Source organism: Gavia stellata, chromosome 12, assembly GCF_030936135.1.
Source record: "Gavia stellata isolate bGavSte3 chromosome 12, bGavSte3.hap2, whole genome shotgun sequence".
Taxonomy (NCBI): domain Eukaryota; kingdom Metazoa; phylum Chordata; class Aves; order Gaviiformes; family Gaviidae; genus Gavia; species Gavia stellata.
The window spans coordinates 569,624-591,244 of NC_082605.1; the positions used below are offsets into that span (position 1 = coordinate 569,624).

The window sequence follows — 21,621 nt, forward strand, 5'->3', positions numbered from 1 at the left end:
CTTGCGAGCATCAGGAGGCAGAGCTGGCCCCCAGTGATTTGCTACTGCGTGGGCCACAGCTTGTCGGGTGTTTTCTGTGTTTAGACCGGCCTTTTAGGCAAGCTGTGGCTTGCCTTCTGGGCAGCACGATGCAGGTGACGTTTCTGTGCAGCGTATTCAGCTTTTTGGAGGTGGCCCCCAGAGGGCACGTGAAAGAACGGCTGCTTTACAGGAATATCATTTTGGAGTATTTTCATCCGTCCCCTTTGGTGTGTGAATCTGGGGAGAATAGCAGTCTCTGTAATGGACCTTTCCCCCTGCACAGAGAAATGCCATCCCACGGCCGTAGCGTGGGATGTGCCACAGCTGCAGCTCTTTGCGGTTGGGGGCGTAGACTGACCCTGTTCAGGAGGGTGACCGGCTAAGAGTAAAGAAGTGAGAAAAGAGCATCCTGCTGCCCTGCTAACTATGGGGCACTCCTTGTGATGTGAGACTCGGACTGAAACCTTGTCACCCCTGCCCCCAGAAGTGGCACCTGCACTCTTTCCATTCCATGGTCAGTTCTGAAACAGGTCTGTCCAGCTCCCTTAGGAAAAGGCTCCTTGGCTGGCACCTCCACTTGGGGAGAGGAACTGCCCCTCAAGTCCAACTCCTGCCTAGGGCTGCCTCCGCCTTCTGCTGAGACACCCGGAGTGTCCCTTGGAGAAGCTGTACATGTCTGTGGTGGGGACATCTGTCCAGTAGAGCCCCCCAGCAGAGGGTCCCCTTCCATCCCATGGTGACCTGGGAAGCCGAGTCACCAAAGGCAAGGCTTGCTTTAGTCTTGCTTGCAGGTCTGGAGCTTAGACAGCTCTCCAACCTCATTGTTCCAGTATCATCCCTCTCTCCGCATCTGCCCTCTTGATGCAGCTAAGGATGTCATTCTCCAGTCTGAGGAGCCAAAAAGGACCGACCCCAACTGTCCTCCCTCCTCTGCCAGGCCCAGCCTTGGAAACCAGCTGGTTGCATCAAGGAGCTCTATCAAAGGGTGGGAAGTTTAGGCAAGGAGCATGGGGAGGCATGTCCCTAATTCTGGGGGAGGGGTCTGAGACAGCATTCCCAGAAAAAGTCACGGACATCCCTCCACACACCCTTCCCTCCCTGCATCCCTGACTAGTCAGGCAGCCCCAGCTCTGGCTGGGCTCCTCTGGCTCCAGCTGTGTTCTGCCCCTCGCCTTTCACCTTGGGGCGCAATGGGTGGGGAAGCCGCCGTGCATCCCAGAGCCTTCCTTCAGCCCTTGGATGAGGAAATTTCCCCTCTCACCCCTCCTTCCTTGCTGGAGAGCCCTCAGCCATCTCTGCTCCTCGGGGCTTAGGGTGACAGGGCCGGCCCATGGTGGGAAGGCAGGGAAATCTGTTGGCCATTGCGGGGACGCCGCAGCTGAGGTGGTGTTTGTCCTGGCCTCTGGAGGGATTTCTGCCCGAAGTTTTGAGAGCAGCAACAGGGACAGCCACATCTGAGCGAGTCACCTGTGGTGCCTGTTGTGCTCCCAGAGCAGGGAATGTCCCACAGCCCAAAATCTGGGTCCCACCACCCCAAGAGCCTGCCCCCCCGCCCCAGCCCTCCATACACAGGGAGTGCCTGGGGACCCCTCAGCTCCCACAGCGGTGGTGTGGTGCAATGGGACAGTGCAGCCTGGTCGTGCCCTGGGGGACTGCGGCTGCAGGACTGGGGCCGCGCTGGCCTGGGGCTCCTGGGGGCACTGGGCCCCTGTGGGCCAGTGTCACAGGCTTTCCCCCAGCCCCCGAGCCAGCCCAGAGCTTGGCTGTGGGGCACCCACAGGAGTGGGGCAGGAGGGGGCTGCTTGGGGGGAAGTGAGGTGCCAGGAGTTATGCTTGTACTTGTTCAGAGGAGACTGTGCTCTGTAAATAGCCCGTCTTCAGCGGCTGTTGGGGTTGCTGCTGTTACTGTTACTGCTGTCAGGAGAGCTCATAAAACAGGCTAGCAGGCAGAGCTCAGCCCCTTTCAGCTCTTGCCTACTGGAGCCTTCCCACTCCATAGGTTCATCTGTTTTCCAGGCCTGGCCTGATATGAGAAATCTCCCCCAAAGACATTCATCTCCAGAGACTCCACTCTGCAGGGACTTCTCTCCCCGCGTCTCTGGCTTCTTGGTCCTTTGCTTTCTTTCAGGTGATGCAGCTTAACCAAGGTGTTTGGTCTGTATGAGCAGCAACTCAGGGAGTTACTGGCAGGGCTGAGAAGCTCCGTGGGGTTGGGAAGAGGCTCAGACCGTTGGAGGGCGGCACAAAGCCCGATGTGCAGGGAGCCAGGGCTCACACGTGCCTCGGACTGACCTGCAGCGGTGGGGCAGGACGGGGGTCCCTCTGAGCCCCGCTCATACAAACGCCTGCCACCGGAGAAGGTCCAGCTCGGTCGCTTGCCCCGCGCCTGACACACTCACCTCCCAGGACTGCCAGAGCCCTCAGCACTGCCGGTGCCCAGGGAAACCCCCAGCACCTCGGCCCTTGCTGGTGCCCCCTCCACGGCAGGACCCACCCCCCAGCCTGGTGTTCCACCCAGTCAGGGGCTCGACTCCCTCTTCCAGCTCCATCCTCACCTCTGTCAAGGAACGTGACTGTGCAAGGCGGGAGCACGTGTTTGAGCAAACTTTGCAGAGTCTTCAGTTTGGATCACACGTCTGGTGGGACCTCCAGGACAGGGGACCAGAGGCTTACATGGGCTCGCAGCAGGGCCAGGGTGCCCAGCAGCCTGAGAGGTGCAACCACATCTCTGCTGATGGGCTCCCTGCGTGGAGCTGCCCCTGCCCCACACAGATGTGCCCAGGCCTGCCGGGGCTGGGGAGCAGCACCAGTGGGGCCTGTGTTAGTGGGCAGGGGTCCGATGGGCCAGCCAGAGCCCTCTGCTACGCTCTGTCCCTCTGCTCAGCCCCTGAGCCATAGCTGACCCTTTAAGATGCCCCCCGACATTCCCCACTTGTCCCCCAGTGCCCCCCTTCTGCCCCCTGCCCACGCTCCTGTAAACTTCTGTGCCTCCCTTGGTTCCCCCCACCCATCCCCCAGTGCCCTCTACTCCCCCCAGTGCCCCCCTTTTCCCCTGCTACCCACACTGTGTCCCTGGGCAAGTGCCGTCGGGGGTCCCAGCATGGTAGGACACCAGGGGGCAAAGCCTGCTGTGGTGGGATGGTCAGGCCTGTCCTGGGCTGTTCCCTGCACCACCCCTTGCTGGTGCCAGAGGTGGACATGCCGTGGTGGGAGGGGTGGCAAGGGGATCCCCATGGGCAGTGGGAGGGCACGGCAAGGCCCCAGGACCCCATGGGGAGAGCCCTGCTCTGGGGTCTGTCCTGGCATGACTCCGTTGTGCCCAGCCCAGGAAGATCCGAGAGGGGCCATGCAGCTGGCAGCCCCCAGCCTCGGTGTCACCCACATGTGGTCCCACCAAGCACAAGGGTGCCATCAGGGAAAAAAAAAAAGATACAGCACCCTTTAGGCATCTTGTGCTGAGCTTTATTTAATTAACTCCTTGGTGCTGGCTGGGGCCAGGTATCGTGGAGAGACTCCTCTAGCGCCTGCCTCACTCGTGGCTCCTTGTTGTCCTGCAGCCCCGAGAGCTGGAACGACACAGGCAGTGCCGTGGGGACCTGGTCCCGGCCAGGCGCTCCCCTGGCTGCTCCGCTCCAGGGACCTTTTCTCCAGGGATCTTCCCACAAAAAAAGACATCCCAAGGAGCAGGATCTCGGTAAAACCCTCTGAACCCTTCCCTCCCCACCCCCTGCCTTACCTCAGCAAAGAAGGCTGTAGCTGTCACCCGCAGCTTAACTGAGCACGAACCCAGCCATGGCAAGAGGTTCTTCACCAGCCAGGGGGAGACGAGCCCAGCCTGGAGCAGGACGCTGCACAGGGGACACAAGCGAGGGACACACAGTTAGCCAGGAAGGCCACAGGCCGGGTCTCCAAAATCCACGTGCACCGATGCAGACACTATTCTTTAGCTCAGGACGGCTTCCCAGGCATGCCGGAAGGGTCCCCGCAGCCATTTCCCTGGGCACAGCTCCGCAGGAGGCAGCCAGGTGCATCCTTGGGGCTCTTACCTGGTCAGGAGACGCACCCCCTCAGGGTGAGCCAGGGCGTCTTCCAGGCGAGCCCACACTGACTGATCCATGAGCCGCTGCATCCACGTCTGCGCCATGCATTTGCCTAGCACCAACTCTATAGCTGAAAGGAAAATCCTGGCAGAAGAAACAAACCAGAAAATAAACAAACACAAACAAAACAAATCAAAACAACACCACCACCACAAACCCAAGGAAATCTCAAATCACAGCAAGTTAGGGGAATACTTATCTTCAGCAGAGCTAAATACCCCTGAGATGCTGCTTCACAGCCTTCAAGACTGCAGCTAACGACACTGGCATTTTCATCATGCCCCAAACCCACTGACGCAGAGGAAAACCCACGCTCCTAGGCTTACTCCATGCCCGATACTTGCCAAGGCAACACCTAATACCTCTTCCCACCAGCATTTTGTGAAGAATGACACCAGTGCCCACGAGAGCCTCTGCTCCCAGCGGGGGCCCGTGGAGGGAGTGCAATGCTGGTGTGCATGCAAGGGTATGCAGGAGGCAAGATGACAGCCGTCCGCAGTACGGGTTGCCTAAGACCTTCCTGCCTGGGAGCTGGAGTTTCCCCATGAAGGAACAGAAGTAAAACCAACCATGACGACCGGTTTGCACATCTAGGAAGCGGGGCAGGTGAAGCACTCCCTCAGCCCCACAAAGGCACGTGCCTTGGCGAGGGGAACCGAAGCCAGCCCCTCCATCTGCCCCTGTGGCGCCTTACCTGCAGGGCTTCTCCTCAAGCACCTGGCCCTCGAGGAACAGTTGTCTCCAGCCTTCTCCCAGGGGGGAAAGCAGCCTCTCCTCGTCCAGCATTTCACTGGCCCACCTCAGGAGGCTGGGAAGGAGGTGGGGAAGCAGCTGCCTGAACTCCTCCATGTCCCTCAGGGCAACCACGACCTCGGAGATGGCACGGGTGATCTGCAGAGAAACGTGACCAAGAAGCACCTGTTCAGGCAAGGCCTTTTCCCACCAGCCTGGTTCCCCTGCCTGCCTGGGGCAGGCGGGGTTACTGTCCGCAATTGTCACTTCTGCGACAGCCTTGTGGCTCAGGAGCACAAGACTGTGCCGGCTCCCCACACTGCTTGAGGCCGGCCCAGCACAGCGCCCTGGGAGTCTCCAGGGGCTTCTGCAAAGGGCACCTGACTCCCTCATGCCGAAGTAAGAGTTAGCAGGTGCAAAGCTGCAGAAACATGTCTGCCATTGAACGTACCATCACAGTCTCCAGAACAGTCTGATGACTGTGCTGCTCACAAGCGCAAGAGCAAGTCCACAGGCGGTTGTTTCCTGCTCTGTTTAGTTTCTCCACTAAGCACCTCAGGACATGAATCACAATGGTGCTTCTCCCCAGGGTCCTCCACAGCTCCACCGTGTCACTGCAAGGGAAGAGACGTTCACCCCTGAGCCCGTATCCTCGCAGTCCTGCAGTGCCCTCAAACCTCCTCATCCGCAATGGGGCTTACGACGCCCCACTCACGGCAGAGACACAAGCATGCAGGCTTGCAACACTCAAGACTGTTCAGGCAGGAACAAAAGTCCTGCTTCTCAACTGGACCACCCCAGGGCAAGCAAGCTGCAGGGTCTCTGACTACAGCGGGGAAGCGGGTAGTGCACGTACCTGTCCATGGGCAGACCTTTCTGGAGGAGACTGCTGATGAGGGGCTCCTGGTGAAAGCGGGCCCGGAGCAGGAAGGGCCTGTGGGTGCTCTGCTGCATGTAGGTGCAAAGGGTCTTCAGGATTTTTGGCACCTGAATGGAAGAAGAGGAGAAAGAAGGGTTCGGTGTATCCTTTATCCCCTCCTGCGGGGCCCAGACACAGTCATTCAGCACATGAGCAGTGCCTGCTCCCTTGAGTCCAGACCTAGCTCGAAACCTCACCCCTTCCACCCTGCCTGACCCTGGCTCACGTCTGGAGCTGGATGTGCTCTTGGCAATTGTGCGCACGCACGCACGCACGCACAGGCATGCGTGCACTCACTCGCATGGGCCTGGGCCCAACCGTATGAGCAGCTGCGTGCCCTTGTGCACACAGAGGACACAGACACGTTTCACACCCAACACTTGAATACCTCACCCCACCTGTTTGTAGCGATGCAAGAGCAAAACCAAACACGCTTTTGAGACCCTGAAGATGCCTTGCAGGGCCTCTGCAAGGGCACGTGACTCCTTCCAGAGGAACCCAGTTCTCCGGGGACACTTCTCCTTGCCCCTACCCTCCTTTCCCAAAGTGGAAACCCCTTCCCCACACGTAGGAACTTCCCCTGAAGGAAGGGGTGTTTGTTTGAGCCTTTCACAGCTAGAAGCTGTGGCCATGATAAGGACAAAGATGCAGCCAGGTCCCTCGTCTCGTGGAAGATCCCAGCTTCTCCTGCGGCTGCCTACCTCTGGCCCGCAGTGCAGACAGAACCTGCTCTGCGCCTGGGGAAGCAGCAAGGGGTGACCCCACAGCCCATGGATGCGGCGCTCCCGCTGCCCGGAGCAGCCACGGGCTCTGCAGGGACGGCACAGGGACACCCTGCCCTGGCTGTAACAGCAGCGGCCTAATGGTTGGGTGAGCTTTAGCTCAGCTGGGCGCAATCCAGTGGGCTGCCACCCGTGGCTGCTGTCACTGCGATCGACCTTTGTCAGCGACGGACAGCCACGGAGTTAGTCTGGGCTGAGCGAGCTGCTGCTGGCCCTGGAGCCCAAATGGAGCGCAGCAGAGCACAAGCAGAGGAAGAGGACAGGAGCCTTGAAAGGGCAGGCACAGCATGAGGCCAGAGGCTCCCAGGCTACAAACAGGCAGCAACTGGTGGCTAAAGGAAGGGCACCTTGCAGGCTGGGAAACACCACAGTCGCACATGGAAAGCAGCGACAGCAATGAACAATTATGCAACCTATGGAAAACCTGGCATGCCCAGCAAAGCTCAGAGTAGAGGGAATTGGGGAGCAGGGAAGAAAGAGCAGGGTGAAGTGAGTCCCAGGGCAGGGAGGACTGACAGTGACCCCGGAGGAAGGGGAGGAACGGCAAGGTCGGTGCCTCCTAGTGCCTCACTCGTGGGAAGGACGTGGACAACGGGAGACTTTGGACAAGAAGTGCCCATATCCTTGTCACCAGCTGGAGCAGACCCCAGCAGCAGTTGCTAATGCCCGGCTCAGACCATCAGTAGCCCCTCGGCTCAGCACACAGGTGGTGTTTCTTGAGCCCATGCCAACTGCACAGGCTGCAGTGCAACAGCCGACAGGAGAAAAGACAAAGTGAAATGGGAAAAAAGATCTCCTTTACCTCCTGGAGTATTTCCTTTCTGCATTCCTCCAGGAAGACAAACACCCACTTCTGCACTGCTCTTGCACGTGTGGGTGTGACATGCAGCAATCTGTCCCGGACAGCGGTCAGAAAGTCCGTAGCCTGCGCTAGAGGGATGCATTTGCAAACAGCCTGGAGAGAAGTCAGGAACAGGAAAGACCATGTCACAGCTCTGCTCCAGCAATTCAGAAAGGAAAGAAAACTTGACGGGACTGTTAGTTCAGCAGTCACGGAGGAGGCAATCACTTTTTCCTCTGCTGTGCACACGGTGCTGTTTGCATCTAATGCGGCTAAGCGATCTGGACAGCTTGCTCTGGAGCCAGCAAGAGACTCTGGAGGGGAGCAGGGAGACATGCAGGAGCCCAGGAGCTGGGCCCCCACCCCGCTGTTTTGGGGCCAGTTACCTTTGCTATTTTGGTCCAGGTCTCCACCGGAATCTCAGTGTCCGGGCTGTTCAGCTCCTCAGCCAGGCACCTGATCTCATCTGCCTGAAACACCGCCTTCATGGTCTTGGCTGGAACAAACACCAGGAGAAAAGAGGAGTCACGTCTACAGAAATGCAACCTCTGGCCCTAGATACTGCTAAAGGAGAACCCAAGGGGTGGCAGTGAAGGCCACAGGAAAACCCGGGGCCCTCCTGAACTCAGTGCAGCAGGATTTCCCGAGCCTGATAAATGGCTGACAAATCCCCGGCTGGAAAGAGCCCTCTTCCTCTGGGAACCTTCTGCTGGGGCTTCAGGGTTTCAGCAGCCTCTGCTCCTAGCAGCTGCACCCCCTGTTCACGCACAGGCCACCATCGTCTCTGGGAGGCAGGAAACCTCCCCGGGACTACCTCAGCACAGGCGGACCTTTGCAGCACGCTCTGGGCCTGCAGCTCAGATCCCTCCTCCCTGCCCAGTTTGCTCTGGGCAACAAATTGGTTTCCTCTCTTGTGCTTGGCAGGATATTTCTTGCCTGGCAGCGATGAGTTTGGAGACTGCCTAGGGAGCTGCCTGTCTCTCCAGGCTCAAGGCAGGGAGCGAGGGGGAAGGCACCCTCTGAAACGTCAGGGACCTCATCCGAGCGAGTTCTCTGACCACCCTCTGTCTCTCCTTGAACATGGAGGGGGACAGACATGGAGGGGGACAGTCCCCAGCATTGGTGACAACGTCCTGCTCTCAGACAGCAGTGGGTGAATCAGGCTGAGCAAGGCTGGGAAGTGCCCGCTCTCCTCACCTTGCATTTGGAGAAGGTAGCCAAGGCATACCCATGCCCTCCGACAGGACATGGCCAGGCAGTCGCTGGTCAGAGTCACCAGCAGTCCCACCAGGGAGCCGAACTGCTCACAAGAACGTCCTCTCTGCAGGGGAGAGCAGCAGGAAAAGGGTCGCAGGCAGCCCCAGCACCCGCTTGCCTCTGCTCCAGGAGCAGCAACCGGGCAGATGCAGGCAGAAGGCCTGCCCCGTAATCCCTGAAGCCCCGAAACCCAGCACCCAGTTGGGCAGGGCTCCCTTCTGGGGCCATGAAGGGTGGGAAGGGGGCACCAGGGTACACGGAGGGGCTCTACTCACCATGAGCTCAAATAGCTCCTTGCGAGCTCCCAGCAGATGGGCGCAAAACCGCAGGGCTCTCTCACGCTCCCATCCATTGGCTGAGGTGAGCCAACCCTTCAGGACCTGAGGCAGGGTGCATCTCTCTCACCACAGGCATCTTTCTCTCCCTGAGATCCCTCTCCCCCTCCCTCCTTCTCTGGCCCCTTCCCAGCATGGCTCCCAGCCCCACTCAGTACTGGCACTGCAGCCTCCACCGCCTCGCTCTCTCCAGCCGCCTCTGCCTTGAGCCAGCTGCTGCTTCCCTGCCGGCGTCTCCCCGCTCCAGCCTTCCCCCAGGCTGCTCTCACCCAGCTCAGGGCTGGCTCTGGGCTTTCCCTCCGTCAGGGCCCACTGCTCTGCCTGGCCTGAGGCTGCAGTGGCCGGGCGCTCCCGTCCCCCAGCTCATCCCCTGGCCCGGGCCAGACACACAGCCTCAGAGCGAGAAGCCAAAGCCCACTTTCCCATAGGAAAGGTATCCATCTCCTAACACCCTCTAAGGCCTCGACCCTCTGCCCCTGCGACACTTTCCCTGTTGCCCCATGGCTGCTCACATGGATCACGTCGTCAAAGCCGGCAGAGGTCTCCTCTGCCTCCAGAAGGGTTTCGATGAGATGGCCCAGGTCTTCCATGCCTCTCCTGTGCAAAAGCTGAAAGCAGGAAAGGAGAGCTGAGGTTCTGCATCATGGGGGCTGCCGGGGCGCACTGAGGTGGGATCCTGACCCAGGGGTGGGCAGGCACTGGCCGGTGGGTACCTGCATGTTCACAGCTGCCCTCACTGTCTTCTTGCCCTTTTTCATCCCCTCCTTGGAAGGAAAGGACAAGACAGTCTGGCAGCACACTGCCAGCAGCTTGCGATTTTCCTCCCTGCTCAGAGGTGGCCTCAGCTTGCTGGCCAGAGGGAAAAGGAAGAGAAAACAGAAAGGGGATTTACTAGCCCTCTCCAGAGGGGCTTAAACCACAGCTGGGTTCCTCTTAATTGAGCACCCCAAATCCAACACCCCCACCCCATGCCAGCAAGCACTGCCTTCAGCGCCAGCAATTCCTGCCTCCTCCCAGGCAGCAGGCAAACCCCCGCCCCCAGGTTAAGGAACCCTGGGGGCTCCCTTCCTGTGGGAGACACCCAACATGGGGGACACCCTCCCACTCCACAGCCCCAGCAGCTCCCGGCCCCATGCTCAAGGCCACTGGGGCTGCCCCAGCCAGCTGGGATGGGGCACACCAGGAGTCCCCAGAGCCCGGGGAACAGACCTCACCTCAACTCCCCTAGGGCCTGGAACACTCCATACACCAGGGAGTCCCCGGGCTCCTCCTTTATCCAGTCCTGCAAGTCCCAGAGAGAGAAGCGCAGAGTTGGCAGTGCACAGGGGCACTGGACAGCCCTCCCGTCAGGCCTGGGCAGACACTGCCCCGTCACCCCCACACATCCCCAAAGGCACCGCAGGAGGGACCCTGCTCCCCAGCCACAGCCACCCAGCACCACCACTCAGGGGCCTCACCAGCTCCGTACACAGCTCCAGGAGCTCACATGAAGCCCAGAGACCATCGTGCCTCTGGGGAAACGAGTCTGATGGTGCAGCCCAAAACTCCCCCGTGAGATTGCCCTGGCTACGGGCACTCACCAGCAAGGTCCACGTCGCCTCCTGCTTTAAGGAGAGCTCAAAGCTGCCGCAGTCGCCCACAGCCTGGATGGCACAGCTGACCTCAGTGATGCTCTGCACCAGGGCGAGCTTGAGCTGCAAGTCCTGAGGCCAAAGAGAGCAAAGCACCCCTTCAACTCTTTGAAGGGCTGAGAGGTGGAAGAGGAGCATGGGCAGGGGAAACCCATGGCGGGGTTGCCTCTGGACGTTGAGGACAAACCCTTCCTTGGGAGATCTTCAGAAAGAGACCATCCATCTCGGTGCACCCCAGCCCCGAGGGGCTGGACCTGGGACACCCAGGCATCCCTGCCCTGCGTGCCCCACGCTCCTACCCTCTCTTTAGCTCTGGAGAGCTGCAGGATGTTGCCCACGATTTCTTCATCCACACGGGTGAGCAGCTGCTCCTTGGGGGCACGCAGCGCAATGCCGCTGTAGGTGCACATGAGAGCAGCACGAATGGCCTGGGCTCTCTCCATCTGCTGCTGCTGCTGTACCTGTGTTGACAGAGATGCCCTGAGACTCCTGCAGGCTCCTGCAGCAGGCCTTGCCCTGCACCTTCCCCAGCTCCTTGTTTCCCTGGGCATCTCCCAGCAGCTCCCCAAGCTGCTCCTCGAGCTGCAAGCTCTGGGGCTGGGAGCTGTTCCCATTCCACAGCTTGGTTTCTCGCATGGGGATGGGGACGAGGTGCAGCCAGCATCGCACACACTGCTGGCTCTTTTACCACTGAGTTGAGAGGTTGGGGAGCTGCCTGGAGCCCTTCTGTGGCAAGGTATCTGACACAGCCTGTCATGGTGCTGCTCAGAGACGTGCAGCCCGTGCGCGTCAGGGGTGCGGATGAGCCCAGTCTGCTCACCTCCCCAGGCCAGGCTGCACCGCTCTCTCTGCAGGGCCCTGCCCTGCCCTGAAAGGCGTCCCCATGGCCCCGAGGTGGGGGGAGCAGAGCCAGCGAGACCTCGCCAGGCTCCTGCTCCCAGCCTCAGCTTAGAGGAAGCGGCAGACTGTCCCACCGTGCCCACCCCATCTTGTTGCCAGCTCCTCCTGAAGTTAAGTCAGGGGCCACGTGGCTGCAAGCAAGCAACCGCTGCAGCTGCCCCAGCTGGGTGGCTCTGATCCACCCGGTGTCAAACCCCGTCCTTTCCAAAGACACCTCAGGGGCCCCAATGCCAGGACATCCCCTCTGAAACACAGGTCTCGCGTAGCTCTTACAAGAGGGCTAACCTAAAGGCAGCTGCCACGGTTTGGCTGCTGCAGGTGTAGAAGTGGAAATAAGGCCAAAAAAGGAAAGCCAAACAGCAAAACCCTGGGTCCCTTACCTTCCAGCCCATGGAAGTCTGAGACAACCCGTCTCTGGTGGAGGCGGTGGAGAACATCATCACCGCGTCCAAGACCAGGTGGAAGTGGCTCTGGGCAGCGTGGGACACAACAGAAATCATTCCCTGCAACCACAGAGAAACAGGGAGTCGGCTCCAGCCCAGGCACTCAGCTGTGGTCAGCAACAACGGCCAGGCAGGACGTTGCAGCAAGGGGGAAACGGCAGCAACGGGGAAATCAAGGTCTGGAGCAGCCCTCCCTCTCCCCCAGGAACAGGCAGCAGATGCTCAGGACATGAGCACCACCTCACCTGGGCCTCAGACAGCTCCATGGGGTTTGTCTCCTGGAGGAACCTCAGCACCTGCCCTTGGACGTGTCTGAGGTCCCGACAAGCTGCCAGCGCTGTCCCAAGAGCCTTGTACAGGAAAAGCTGAAAGAGAAGAGGCCAAGCCCAAGATGCGGTCACGGCCCAACCTGTCAGGAGACGACTGGCCCCAGGAGGACCCAACTGCCCCTGGGAGCAGGCGAGGCAGGCCGCAGTGCCAGGCTGTAGCCAGCCACTGAGGCAAGCCAGGGGGAAGCGCCTTTTGGGTGCCAGGGAAGAGGAAGAAGTGGAAACCGCCTGCGTGGGCAAAGCACCCCGGCCCCCACATGGGGCAGGAGACACACCTTCTCCCAGGAGCCGGCGGCAGAGCTGCCCAGCTGCTGGCTCAGCTCCTGGCTCAGGTCCACAGTCCAGGCCTTGTCCTCGATGGGCTCCAGCGACGCTCGCAGGAACTGGGGTGAACAGGAGAGGAAGCCCTTGGTCAGGGCCCTTTCCACACTCACATGTCCCGGGATGCTGCTGGGGGAGAGCTGCCGGGAATGGCAGACTCTTCCCCTGCCCCACCCAACCCTCTTTTCACCAGCGTCCCTCTTCTCCTAACACCTCAGGTGAGACCCCCCGGCACACCAGACATAGAGGAGGAGGCAGTGCTAAGGCGTGTGCCACAGCGTTAGAGGGCATTAGCCATCAGCCGTGGCACCTGTGCAGACAGCAGCTCCTCTGAGCGGGCAGGAACCTACTGCAGGGGGAGGCGCAGGGCGCTCAGGAGGTGCCCCCACCTCCTGCTGCCTACACAGGCAGCCCTGAGCTTCCTCCCACTTCTGCTCCCTCTTCGCCCCCTCTATTTGTGACATCCCCTCCAAGGATGCTGTACCTTGAGTACACGGTGCTCCCACTCTGCAGAGTCCAGGCAGTTCCCGGTTTTTCCTAGAAAGCAAGAGGAAGCTGCTATTTAAGCTCACACCAAAGGCGAGCCCGGTGGTCTCCTCTGCCATCAGACCTCCCAAAAGTCTAAGGCCATCAGCCTAGAAGGGGCCTAGCTATGCCAAAGCCCTTGCGAGGCCCAAGACACAGGAGGGATCCCAGGGGCATTTGTCTGACCGCAGCAGATCCCCACTGCTTGACTGCAGCTCCCAGAACAACTCCAACCACTGAGTCACAGCACGCACCAGCAACACACATTTTCTCCTTAATGACCCACCGCTTTTTACCCACTTGCAGCCCTTCTCCCAGGCTATTGCCCAGGACGGCTGCTGCAAACCTGGCCTGGCCTGGAGACTTGGTCCTCCAAAGCCAGGGGCTGCACCCCCTCCAGGAGCACCAGTCCTGTCCCTCCCCCTAACACCGTCCCGGGCAGGCCGGGGGAGTGCCACCAAGACCTGGCAGCCAAGGGGACAAAACCAGCCCCGTCCATCCCCTGGGCCGAATTGACACTGGGGGACGGCTGCCCCCAGCCTCAGTGCTGGCTCCCTGGACGGGAAAAGGCAGCAGAGCAAGTGCTGGGGAACTGGGGACAATTCTCCTCCGTCACGCTGGGAAGCTGCATTTTCCTGCCCCCACTCCCTTCCCTCCAGCCTCTCCCTCCCCACCCGCACTTTACCTTCCAGGGACTGCAGCAGGAGGGGGATCTCAGTCGCCCACGCTGCCCCCAAGGCTCTGTGGATCCTGCGGTGGAGGGCCTGCAGCAGCTGCAAGGCAGCGACTGCACGTTCTGCACTCTTGTGAGGAGCCGCCACCACCACCTAGGCGAGGGCAGGAGAGAAAGGTCGCTCCTGCTGCCAGAGCCGCAGCTTCTCCCAGGAGGGAGGGAGGGAGCTCGGCACCGCTCAGCCAGCAGCGGCAGCTGAGGCCTTCACCCGGGGTGCTGCCAGCCCGGAAAAAGGAGTGGGATCCCCGATGGGCTCGGGCAGACTCGGGCATGCTGCCTCCTCCTCGGGGGCTCCCAGCACTGGCCTCAACGGCACCTCTGCCCCGGGCTCTCCCACCACCCCTGGCCAGGAAAGCTCTTTCCCCAGGGCCCCACTACTCACCAGCAGTCGAGCCAACAGGGCCTGGGGAGCCGGCAGCCGGGCTGCGGGGAGGAAGAAAGGCCGGGTGAGCCGACGAGCCCCCACCGTGCCCTGCCCCTTCGCGCCTCCAATGCCTCGCACAGGGCTGAGGGCTGAGAGCAGCTGCGCTGCTACAGCGCTGGCCTGGGGGCTCCCCAGGGCTGCCCAGCATGAGATGAAGGCAGCTCCAGCGTGGCCAGGAATGAGCCCCGGCTCACCAGGAGAGCGCTGCGAGCAGGAGAGGCGGGCCTCTGCGCCAGGCAAGGGGCAATGCAGGGCCTGCCCTTTGCTTTTCCCAGGCTCCTGCTGAGGGCTGGAGGGGCGCAGGGAGACACGGACTGGCCCAACCCCCGGCCAAACCCAGCAGCGCTCACTGGGGCTCTTACCTTGCTCCTGGGAGTCCACGGCATCAGGCTCCTCCTCTTCTTCCTTGCACCCTGCTCTCTCCCACCTCTCAACTAGGGCTCGGAGACAGCGGGAGAGCGGGATCAGCATGCCACTGTACTGGGCTGGCACCACGTACTGCAGCAGCCTCGGCCACAGGAGCTGCAGAGAAGAAGTGGGCAATTCACCGTATTGGCATTTCCACTCAGCTCGAAGACGAAAAGGGCAGTCTGCGTTTCCCTGAGCCTTGTGCACTTCAGCACACATGAGGGGAGAGGTTCAGGGCATGGGAGAGCATGAGGAAAAATGTCCTGAAGGCAAGAAGTGGCCACAGCAGCAGGGCACAGGGCGACTTACTTTGGTCATCCCTCTCAGAGAGACATCCAGAGAGCCCAGGATGTCCATGCACAGGGCTCGAAGAGCTCCATCCTCCTGCGTTTCCCAGGGAAAAAGGCCTCCTGCCACCTGTACGACAGAGTTGGCAAAAGCCCCGTTACTCTCAGCTCCTGACCGACAAGGCTCAGGCACGACTCACCAGTACTCCTGTGCCAGCCTCTCAGGAGCACTGACCTCCTGGGTCAAGGAGGACAAGGACAGCTGGAGCCAGCTCGAGGACCAGGTCCCGGACCCTGGGAAGGACTGGGAAGCCTGGGAACAGACAGCGCCGCTGCTTGTCTGCCCAGATCCCAGGGCCCAAATGCTGCTGTCATGCCACTAAGCAGAGGTGAGGAACGTGCCCTTCAGCAGGGCTGTGCTCAGTGCCAGCCCCGGCGGCGGCAGCACACCCAGCTCGACGGATGCGGAGGGGCACCTGGAAGCCCTTTCCTTCACCCTGCTCCCAAAGCAGAGCCACCCTGAGCCACAGAGCAAAGCGATGCACATGGACCTCCCAGCTAGAGGGAAGATCCTCAGCAAGTCAGCGGGAGGCTCCCCAGCTTTCATCTCCTGGGCACCCAGCTGGAAATGCTCCCCAAAGGGACTGCCAAACGGCCTGTCCCTTGCCAGAAGGGATGCGGGCCCCCCTGACTGATCGGACGGGCAGGGTGTGCTTTGGAGGGCCAGAGCACGAGAACACCACAGAAAGTTCCTCTAGCCTGGCCCATGTGTCTGCACTGGCCGTGTTTTTCTGATTGTCCATCAGCGTTTAAGGATGGAGGATGTCCTGTCCCTACAAGCCCCTCCCTTTGCAAGGCGGCTTTGCGGAAGGCACGTGTGGGCACAGCTCAGCCCGTGGGGTGCGCAGGCAGCCCCGCAGTCCCGGGTGGCACGCCCGGGTGCAAACCCACATCATCCACTGACATCTCCACCGACATCAGCACAGATGCCCACGAGGAACGGCCATTTGGAGGCCGCTCTGACGGCCGTGCCAGCGCTGATGGCCCTGCAGCGTGGAGCTCTCCATGGCCAAGGATGCCTGCAGGAGCTCTCAGCACAGTCCAGGCACCGGTCAAACCCCGGCTGTCCCGCTCTGCCCTTACCAGTCTGCCCGAGCTCCGGCTGAACTCGATGAAGATGTGCCCCACCACATCCCATGCCCAGCAGCTCTGGGATCCGGAGCTGAGCAGCTCCCGGATGAACTCCAGAACTGCCCTCCGCACCTGCCAGGGGAGAGCGTGGTTACGGTCCTCCTGTTCAAAACCCAAAGGGAAGCCACCTTGCTTGGGGGCAGCCTTTGTGGCTCGCAGAGAGGTGACAAGCACACGGCAGAAGCTTTCGCTCCTGGCATCAGGGCTGGGCTTTAGCACCAGGCTGGATGGGCATTTGTCCAGAGAGCACAGTGACCTCCCCGCTCCACTCTGCCAGCTCTCCCCGGGGAAGAGCCATCACCCACCGCCTGGGCAATGCGCCAGCGCTCCCCAGGCACCCCAGCTCTGCCCTGAGGGAAAGGCTTCCTCTGCCTCCCCTGGTGGCATCGTCCCTTCCCAAACCAGCTCACCTGGGCACTGGGGTCATGGCACACTGACCCCATGGCCTCCACCACCTGGGGCAGCTTCTCTCTCACTGCAGGTGCTGGAAGAGATATGGAGAGGTGTGCGTTGAGGCAGAGCCCCGATGGCGGAAGCTTCTAAGTTTTTCACACACCAACGGGACAGAAAAGCGGGGCCTGATTCTGACTTCACAGGAGGCAGCAGCGTAGCCAGAGTCACTCCGTTTCTAGAGGCACAGCTGGTTTATAGGGACTGAAAGCTATGGTAATATGGTAACACAGAGGAGGATGAGAGAAACAGCATGGGTACAAGCAGCTCCTGTGCGCACCAGCCCACCCGCCCGCCCACCAGCCTGCCCGTGTTACTGAGCTTGGGGCATCATCCCTGCTGTGCCGCCATTTCTAACTGCCGGGGGACAGCTCGAGCCCTGTCGCGGGGCGTCAGCTCGGCTGGGGGACCCGTTCTTTGCAGCTCCTTTGGCACTGACCGTCAGAGTGGGCCAGCGCTCCCAGCAGGCCCAGGGCTGCCACGCGACCGGCCTCAGTCCCACCACTCAGCTGGGAGTGTAGAAACATGACCGTCTCCTCGGGCACATTCGTGCTGCAGGGAAGAAATGGCATTCTGCATTAGCAGGCAGCTGCCCCCCACCACCCAGGACAGGGAGGGAGCTGCCGTGGCATGGCAGGGCATCGCCCAGTCTTCTCTCCTTACCCTGAAGTGTGATGCAGCGGGACAGTGCTGCCTTATGGGCCAGGCCAGGCTCCTTGGTCACATCAGAGAGCTGTGGGAACGAGGTCCGTTTTAGAGAAAGTTGCAATAGTGTTAAGAGGGACTGAAAAGAAACGGTGCTCTCCGCTCTCCTCTCCCTGGGCACGGGACCCACAGCCAAAACCCAGCCCACCCCACGGTGGCCCCGGGCACACACAGAGCTTTGCAGCAGCCCTGGCTGCCCAGGAGCTGAGGCTGAGCGGGTGTCGCAAGGCTGCCCTTAGGCTGCTGGTGCTCCAGTGTCCTCCTGCAACTGGGCTGAGAGGGAGATTGCTGTGGGAACTGGGCTGCCCCTCAGCCCCTTCCAAAGAGCCGGGATCAGGCATCCTGCAGCCTTAAGGTGGCACCTGGATCACAAATCCTGGCGTGCTCCTGGCCTGCAGGAAGGTCCTGGTAGAAGGACACCCTGCCCTGCCCTGCCCTGCCCTGCCAGCTGGCAGGTCTTTCCCCTCCATAGCAATCATGTGTGTGGGCCTCAGGCCAATGACTGGGCACAGGCTCCCCTTACCTGGCGGTGCACAGCGGTGCTGATGGCAAGAGCCGTGCCCTGTGGTATTGGGGTCTGAACTGCCTCCAGCATCTCCAGGACATAGCTGAGGCTCTGCAAGAGAATAGGGGAGGAAGAGGAGGCTAAAGCCACCTAAAGGCACTTGGGAAAGAAGAAACCCAGCACATCTGGCATAAGGGCAGTCCCTAACAGCAGCTCCGAGAGAAAACCCCAAACCCCTCCTGCACAGGGCTTCTTGTTTGATCTCCCCTCAGAGACGCATCGACAGGGTGTCTTTCCTCTGAACAGAGCCCTCTGTTGACAACTCAGTTTCCTGGCACTTCCCACTCATCATCAGACTTTGCCCCTCACTGGTTGGGACTGGACATGGCCCTGGGCACTAGGGCAAAGCTCTTCCCATGCACAGAGCCCTAGGGTGGTGGCAATGCCTCCCTTCCTGAGAAGACAAGCCCCAGGGACTCTTGCCTGCCTCCTGGCCCCCTCTGGGTTGCTCTTTTCTTGCCCAAAGAGCCCAGGAAGCCTCAGGCCTCCTCTGCTCTCCCTCTTCCTTCTCTAAGGGCTTCCCAGCTCCTCCTGGCACCCCACAGCTCCCCAGCGCCTCGTGGCACTCGCGCAGACCCACCCCAGCAGCCACGCCGGACCCTGCGCACCACCTCACCTCGGTGACCCGGGAGGTGTCTCGGACCTCCTGATACCGGTGCAGGAGCCAGAGGACATGCTCCCAGGCATGCTCGCGGTACTGCTCCTCATGCAGAAGGACCTCCATCATGGCAGCCACAGCCCTGAGGACAGCCTGCTTGTCCTGAAGAGGGAAGGGAGAGGCTCTGTTTGGAGGGCTGAAGATCTGCCTAGTGCTCAGTATTCCCTGGACAGCAGTCTGCCATTCCCACTGAGAGGGGTTTCCCTTTCCCTTTCCCTTCTGCCCTGCAGCAGAAGGGCCCGCTCCAAAGGAGATGAGAGCGTTTCCCCACGCTGGTACCCCAGCCCTCCCTGCAGAAAGGCTCCAGGACTCAGCTGCTTCCCGTCAGGGAGCCCCCTCCCCTCACCCCTCTGCTTGCACCCCACTGGGCACAGACGGACCCACCGACATCCGACACAGTGGACATCCCCGCTGTGGCCCCAGGCGTGGAAAGCAGCACTTCTCACCTCCTCCTCCTTGCAGTCCAGCCAATGTACCGCCGCGTAGCGGAAGACCGGGTAAATGGCTTCACAGAACTGTGCTACCCCCCTCGCAAGGGAAGGGGCATTGCTCCCGGTTGCAGAAGTACGTGTTGACTCCTTTTGACCATTGCTCCAGAACTGCACCAGGAGAAAGGAAAAGGGAGCATGTGAGAGTCTGCAGCAGGGATGGTACCTTGCACCCTCGCCCAAACCTGCTTTAAGGACAGTCCCAAGCTTGGCAGGGCTCAGCCCAGGACCAGATCTGGATCTGAGGGCAATCTCTGCTCTGGAGGTGTCTGGATTCAAACAGCCCACTGTTTCTCTCCTCCTCCCCATCGCACCTTCTCCTCCTCAATGGCCCCTTCCCCTCCAGCATCTCTCTCTGCAGGCCCTTCCCCTTCCCTTCCCTTCTTTTCCCCTCCTTCCCTTCCCTTCCTTCCCTTCCCTTCCCTTCCCTTCCCTTCCCTTCCCTTCCCTTCCCTTCCCTTCCCTTCCCTTCCCTTCCCTTCCCTTCCCTTCCCTTCCCTTCCCGGGCTTCCCCCACTCATTCTACACGCTCACGGCGGTTTGGGATCAACAAGGCCTGACCTCGCTGTGGGCTGACGCCCACCCTGTTCCCTCTGAGATCACATGGAGGCATCAAAGGCCACCCCAGCCCCTGCCCCTGTGACCCCGGCCAAGGAGCCAGCACTCACCACTGCAGACGGTGCGCAGCATCCGGCCACTCCCCACCTGGCTCAGCGTGGCGCGCAGGGCAAGCAGCGTCATTCTCACAAAGGGGATGCACCGCAGGGCTGCAGAGAAGGCAGGGACAGAGGGACCGAGAGTGTCAGTGAGAGACACGGGAGACTGGTGTCCATCCCTGGCAGGGCTGGGGCTGCTGGGCCACGCAGGACATGCCAGAGGGTATGGGGAGGGCTGCCTTCCCCAGGGGAGATGCAGGGAAGCCCTTTGGGGAAACAGGGAGGACAGTGGGGGGCAGAGACCCCGCGGGTTTGTTTCCAATGGGTTCCACCCTTCGGGAGCTGGGATCAGGCTGGTAGGGCAGAGTTGCCAGCTGGCCCTGGCAGGGAGCAAGGAGGCACGACAACTCCATAGCCCTCTAGTTCAACACAGAGCATTTAGGGAGGGGGTGGATCCTTTCTCCCCATTATCACAGACCCCCTGCCCAACCCAGGAGACCAAGGGTGCCATACCGTAGCTGTGGGCCATTTTGCCCAAGGTGAGGAGCACAATCTCATCAGGGACCTTCCCCATGGCCTTCAGGTGGCTCTGGAGCTCGGGCATGACAAAGTGGAAGTGGGAGCGGGCCAGAGCCACCAGGACATCGCTAGCGGCTCTCTTCATGTCACCTGTCACACCCTGCAAAAGCGTCACAGGTTAAACACTCCCGAGAAAAAGGCTGAGGCACTTAGACAGTCTGAATGACCCCATCTCCTCTGCGAGAGCCCTCGGGGCAGTTGCGCTCGGGCCCGGCACTTGCTGCCTCTTGCACCCTAGGGTAGGCGAGCAGCTCCCTGGAGAGACGAGGGAAGGCTTTTCCCTGGCGCAGCCCTGTGCCGCTGCCCCCTCTCCCTCTCTATGGAGATGCCAGGAACAAACTGCCGCAGACTCAGGACCCCCCTGGGACCTCTCCGTGGGGCTGGTGGGTTCCCATGGCTCTTCCTCAAGGCAGGAGAAATAACCTTGAGCTTGAACCCAGCTCTCGCTCAGTTCCAAACAGCCCTGAGGCTGCGGCTCTGCACAGCTCTCTGTGTCCCCTCTCCAAATTCCCTATAATGACAAGTCCCCAGAGCCTCTCCCTTAGGACCTCCGCTGGGTCTGAATAACCAAGGAACATCTCTGCACCACTCTGTATTTCCCCCAAAACCAGGGGTGGAGGCAGGCTGCTTTGGTGGCCTTGAAAGAGAACAAGCTCACCTGGGCTGCTCGCATGTCACTGGACGCCTCTGCTATCAGGCGGTTCACGACACCGCTCGTCAAACGGCCGTCATCTCCCTGCAAGACGCTCTCCAGCTCCCGGTATGTCTGCACTCGGTCACCCTGGGGACAGGCCACAAAGCGGGGTGATGGGACTTGCTTTGCCCTCGTTCCCAGGGAGCCACGAGAGAGACCTGCTGCCCCCCAAATCATCTGTGTGACACGGGCACGAGGTACGAGCTGCAGGCATTGGTCAGGACAGCCACGGGGGAACAGCAAAGATCTTCCGCAGCACCTCTGACATCAGCAGAGAGCCAGACAGGGAGATCGACTCCACCAGGGTAAAATGCCATACAGGGAGGCGTGGGAACGAGACCATGCCCTGAGGAGGGGAAGCCACGAGCAACCTGCACCTTGGGACACAGCATGCTCCTTGCACCGGCATGAGCCCTGGCGCTGGGACAGTTCCCAAACCAAAGCTAAGGAAGGGCCTTGGGCCCTTGGGCAAAGGTGCTGGAGAGGTGCTGGGATTTGTGCCAGAGGCTTTGCCGTGCCCAGGCGAGCGCTTTGAGCTCCCGGGGAAAGGAGCAGGGAGCGGTGGCATTAGCGCAGCTTGAGCGGCAGGAGCAGCGCTTGGGGACGAAGCGCCTGCAGGAGGGCAGAGGTGCCATCAGGCGAGATCC

The 21,621-nt window shown here is 60.8% G+C and overlaps 1 protein-coding gene across 1 annotated transcript; it reads right to left on the reverse strand.

Moving 5' to 3' along the window:
• Nucleotides 1–3,491: 3,491 nt before the first annotated feature.
• Nucleotides 3,492–21,055, reverse strand: LOC132317901 (maestro heat-like repeat-containing protein family member 2B). Its single transcript, XM_059823408.1, is given in 31 exon segments — nt 3,492–3,587; nt 3,758–3,869; nt 4,068–4,205; nt 4,816–5,012; nt 5,305–5,467; nt 5,710–5,801; nt 7,782–7,891; nt 8,593–8,716; nt 9,500–9,584; nt 10,202–10,269; nt 10,918–11,079; nt 11,899–12,021; nt 12,207–12,326; nt 12,566–12,673; nt 13,096–13,148; nt 13,822–13,963; nt 14,252–14,292; nt 14,656–14,815; nt 15,011–15,118; nt 16,132–16,251; nt 16,590–16,663; nt 17,069–17,167; nt 17,170–17,181; nt 17,293–17,362; nt 17,858–17,950; nt 18,516–18,659; nt 19,004–19,090; nt 19,092–19,156; nt 19,714–19,812; nt 20,215–20,380; nt 20,939–21,055. Coding segments are annotated over 31 exon segments (3,246 nt in total). The 5' UTR covers nt 20,954–21,055.
• Nucleotides 21,056–21,621: the final 566 nt, after the last annotated feature.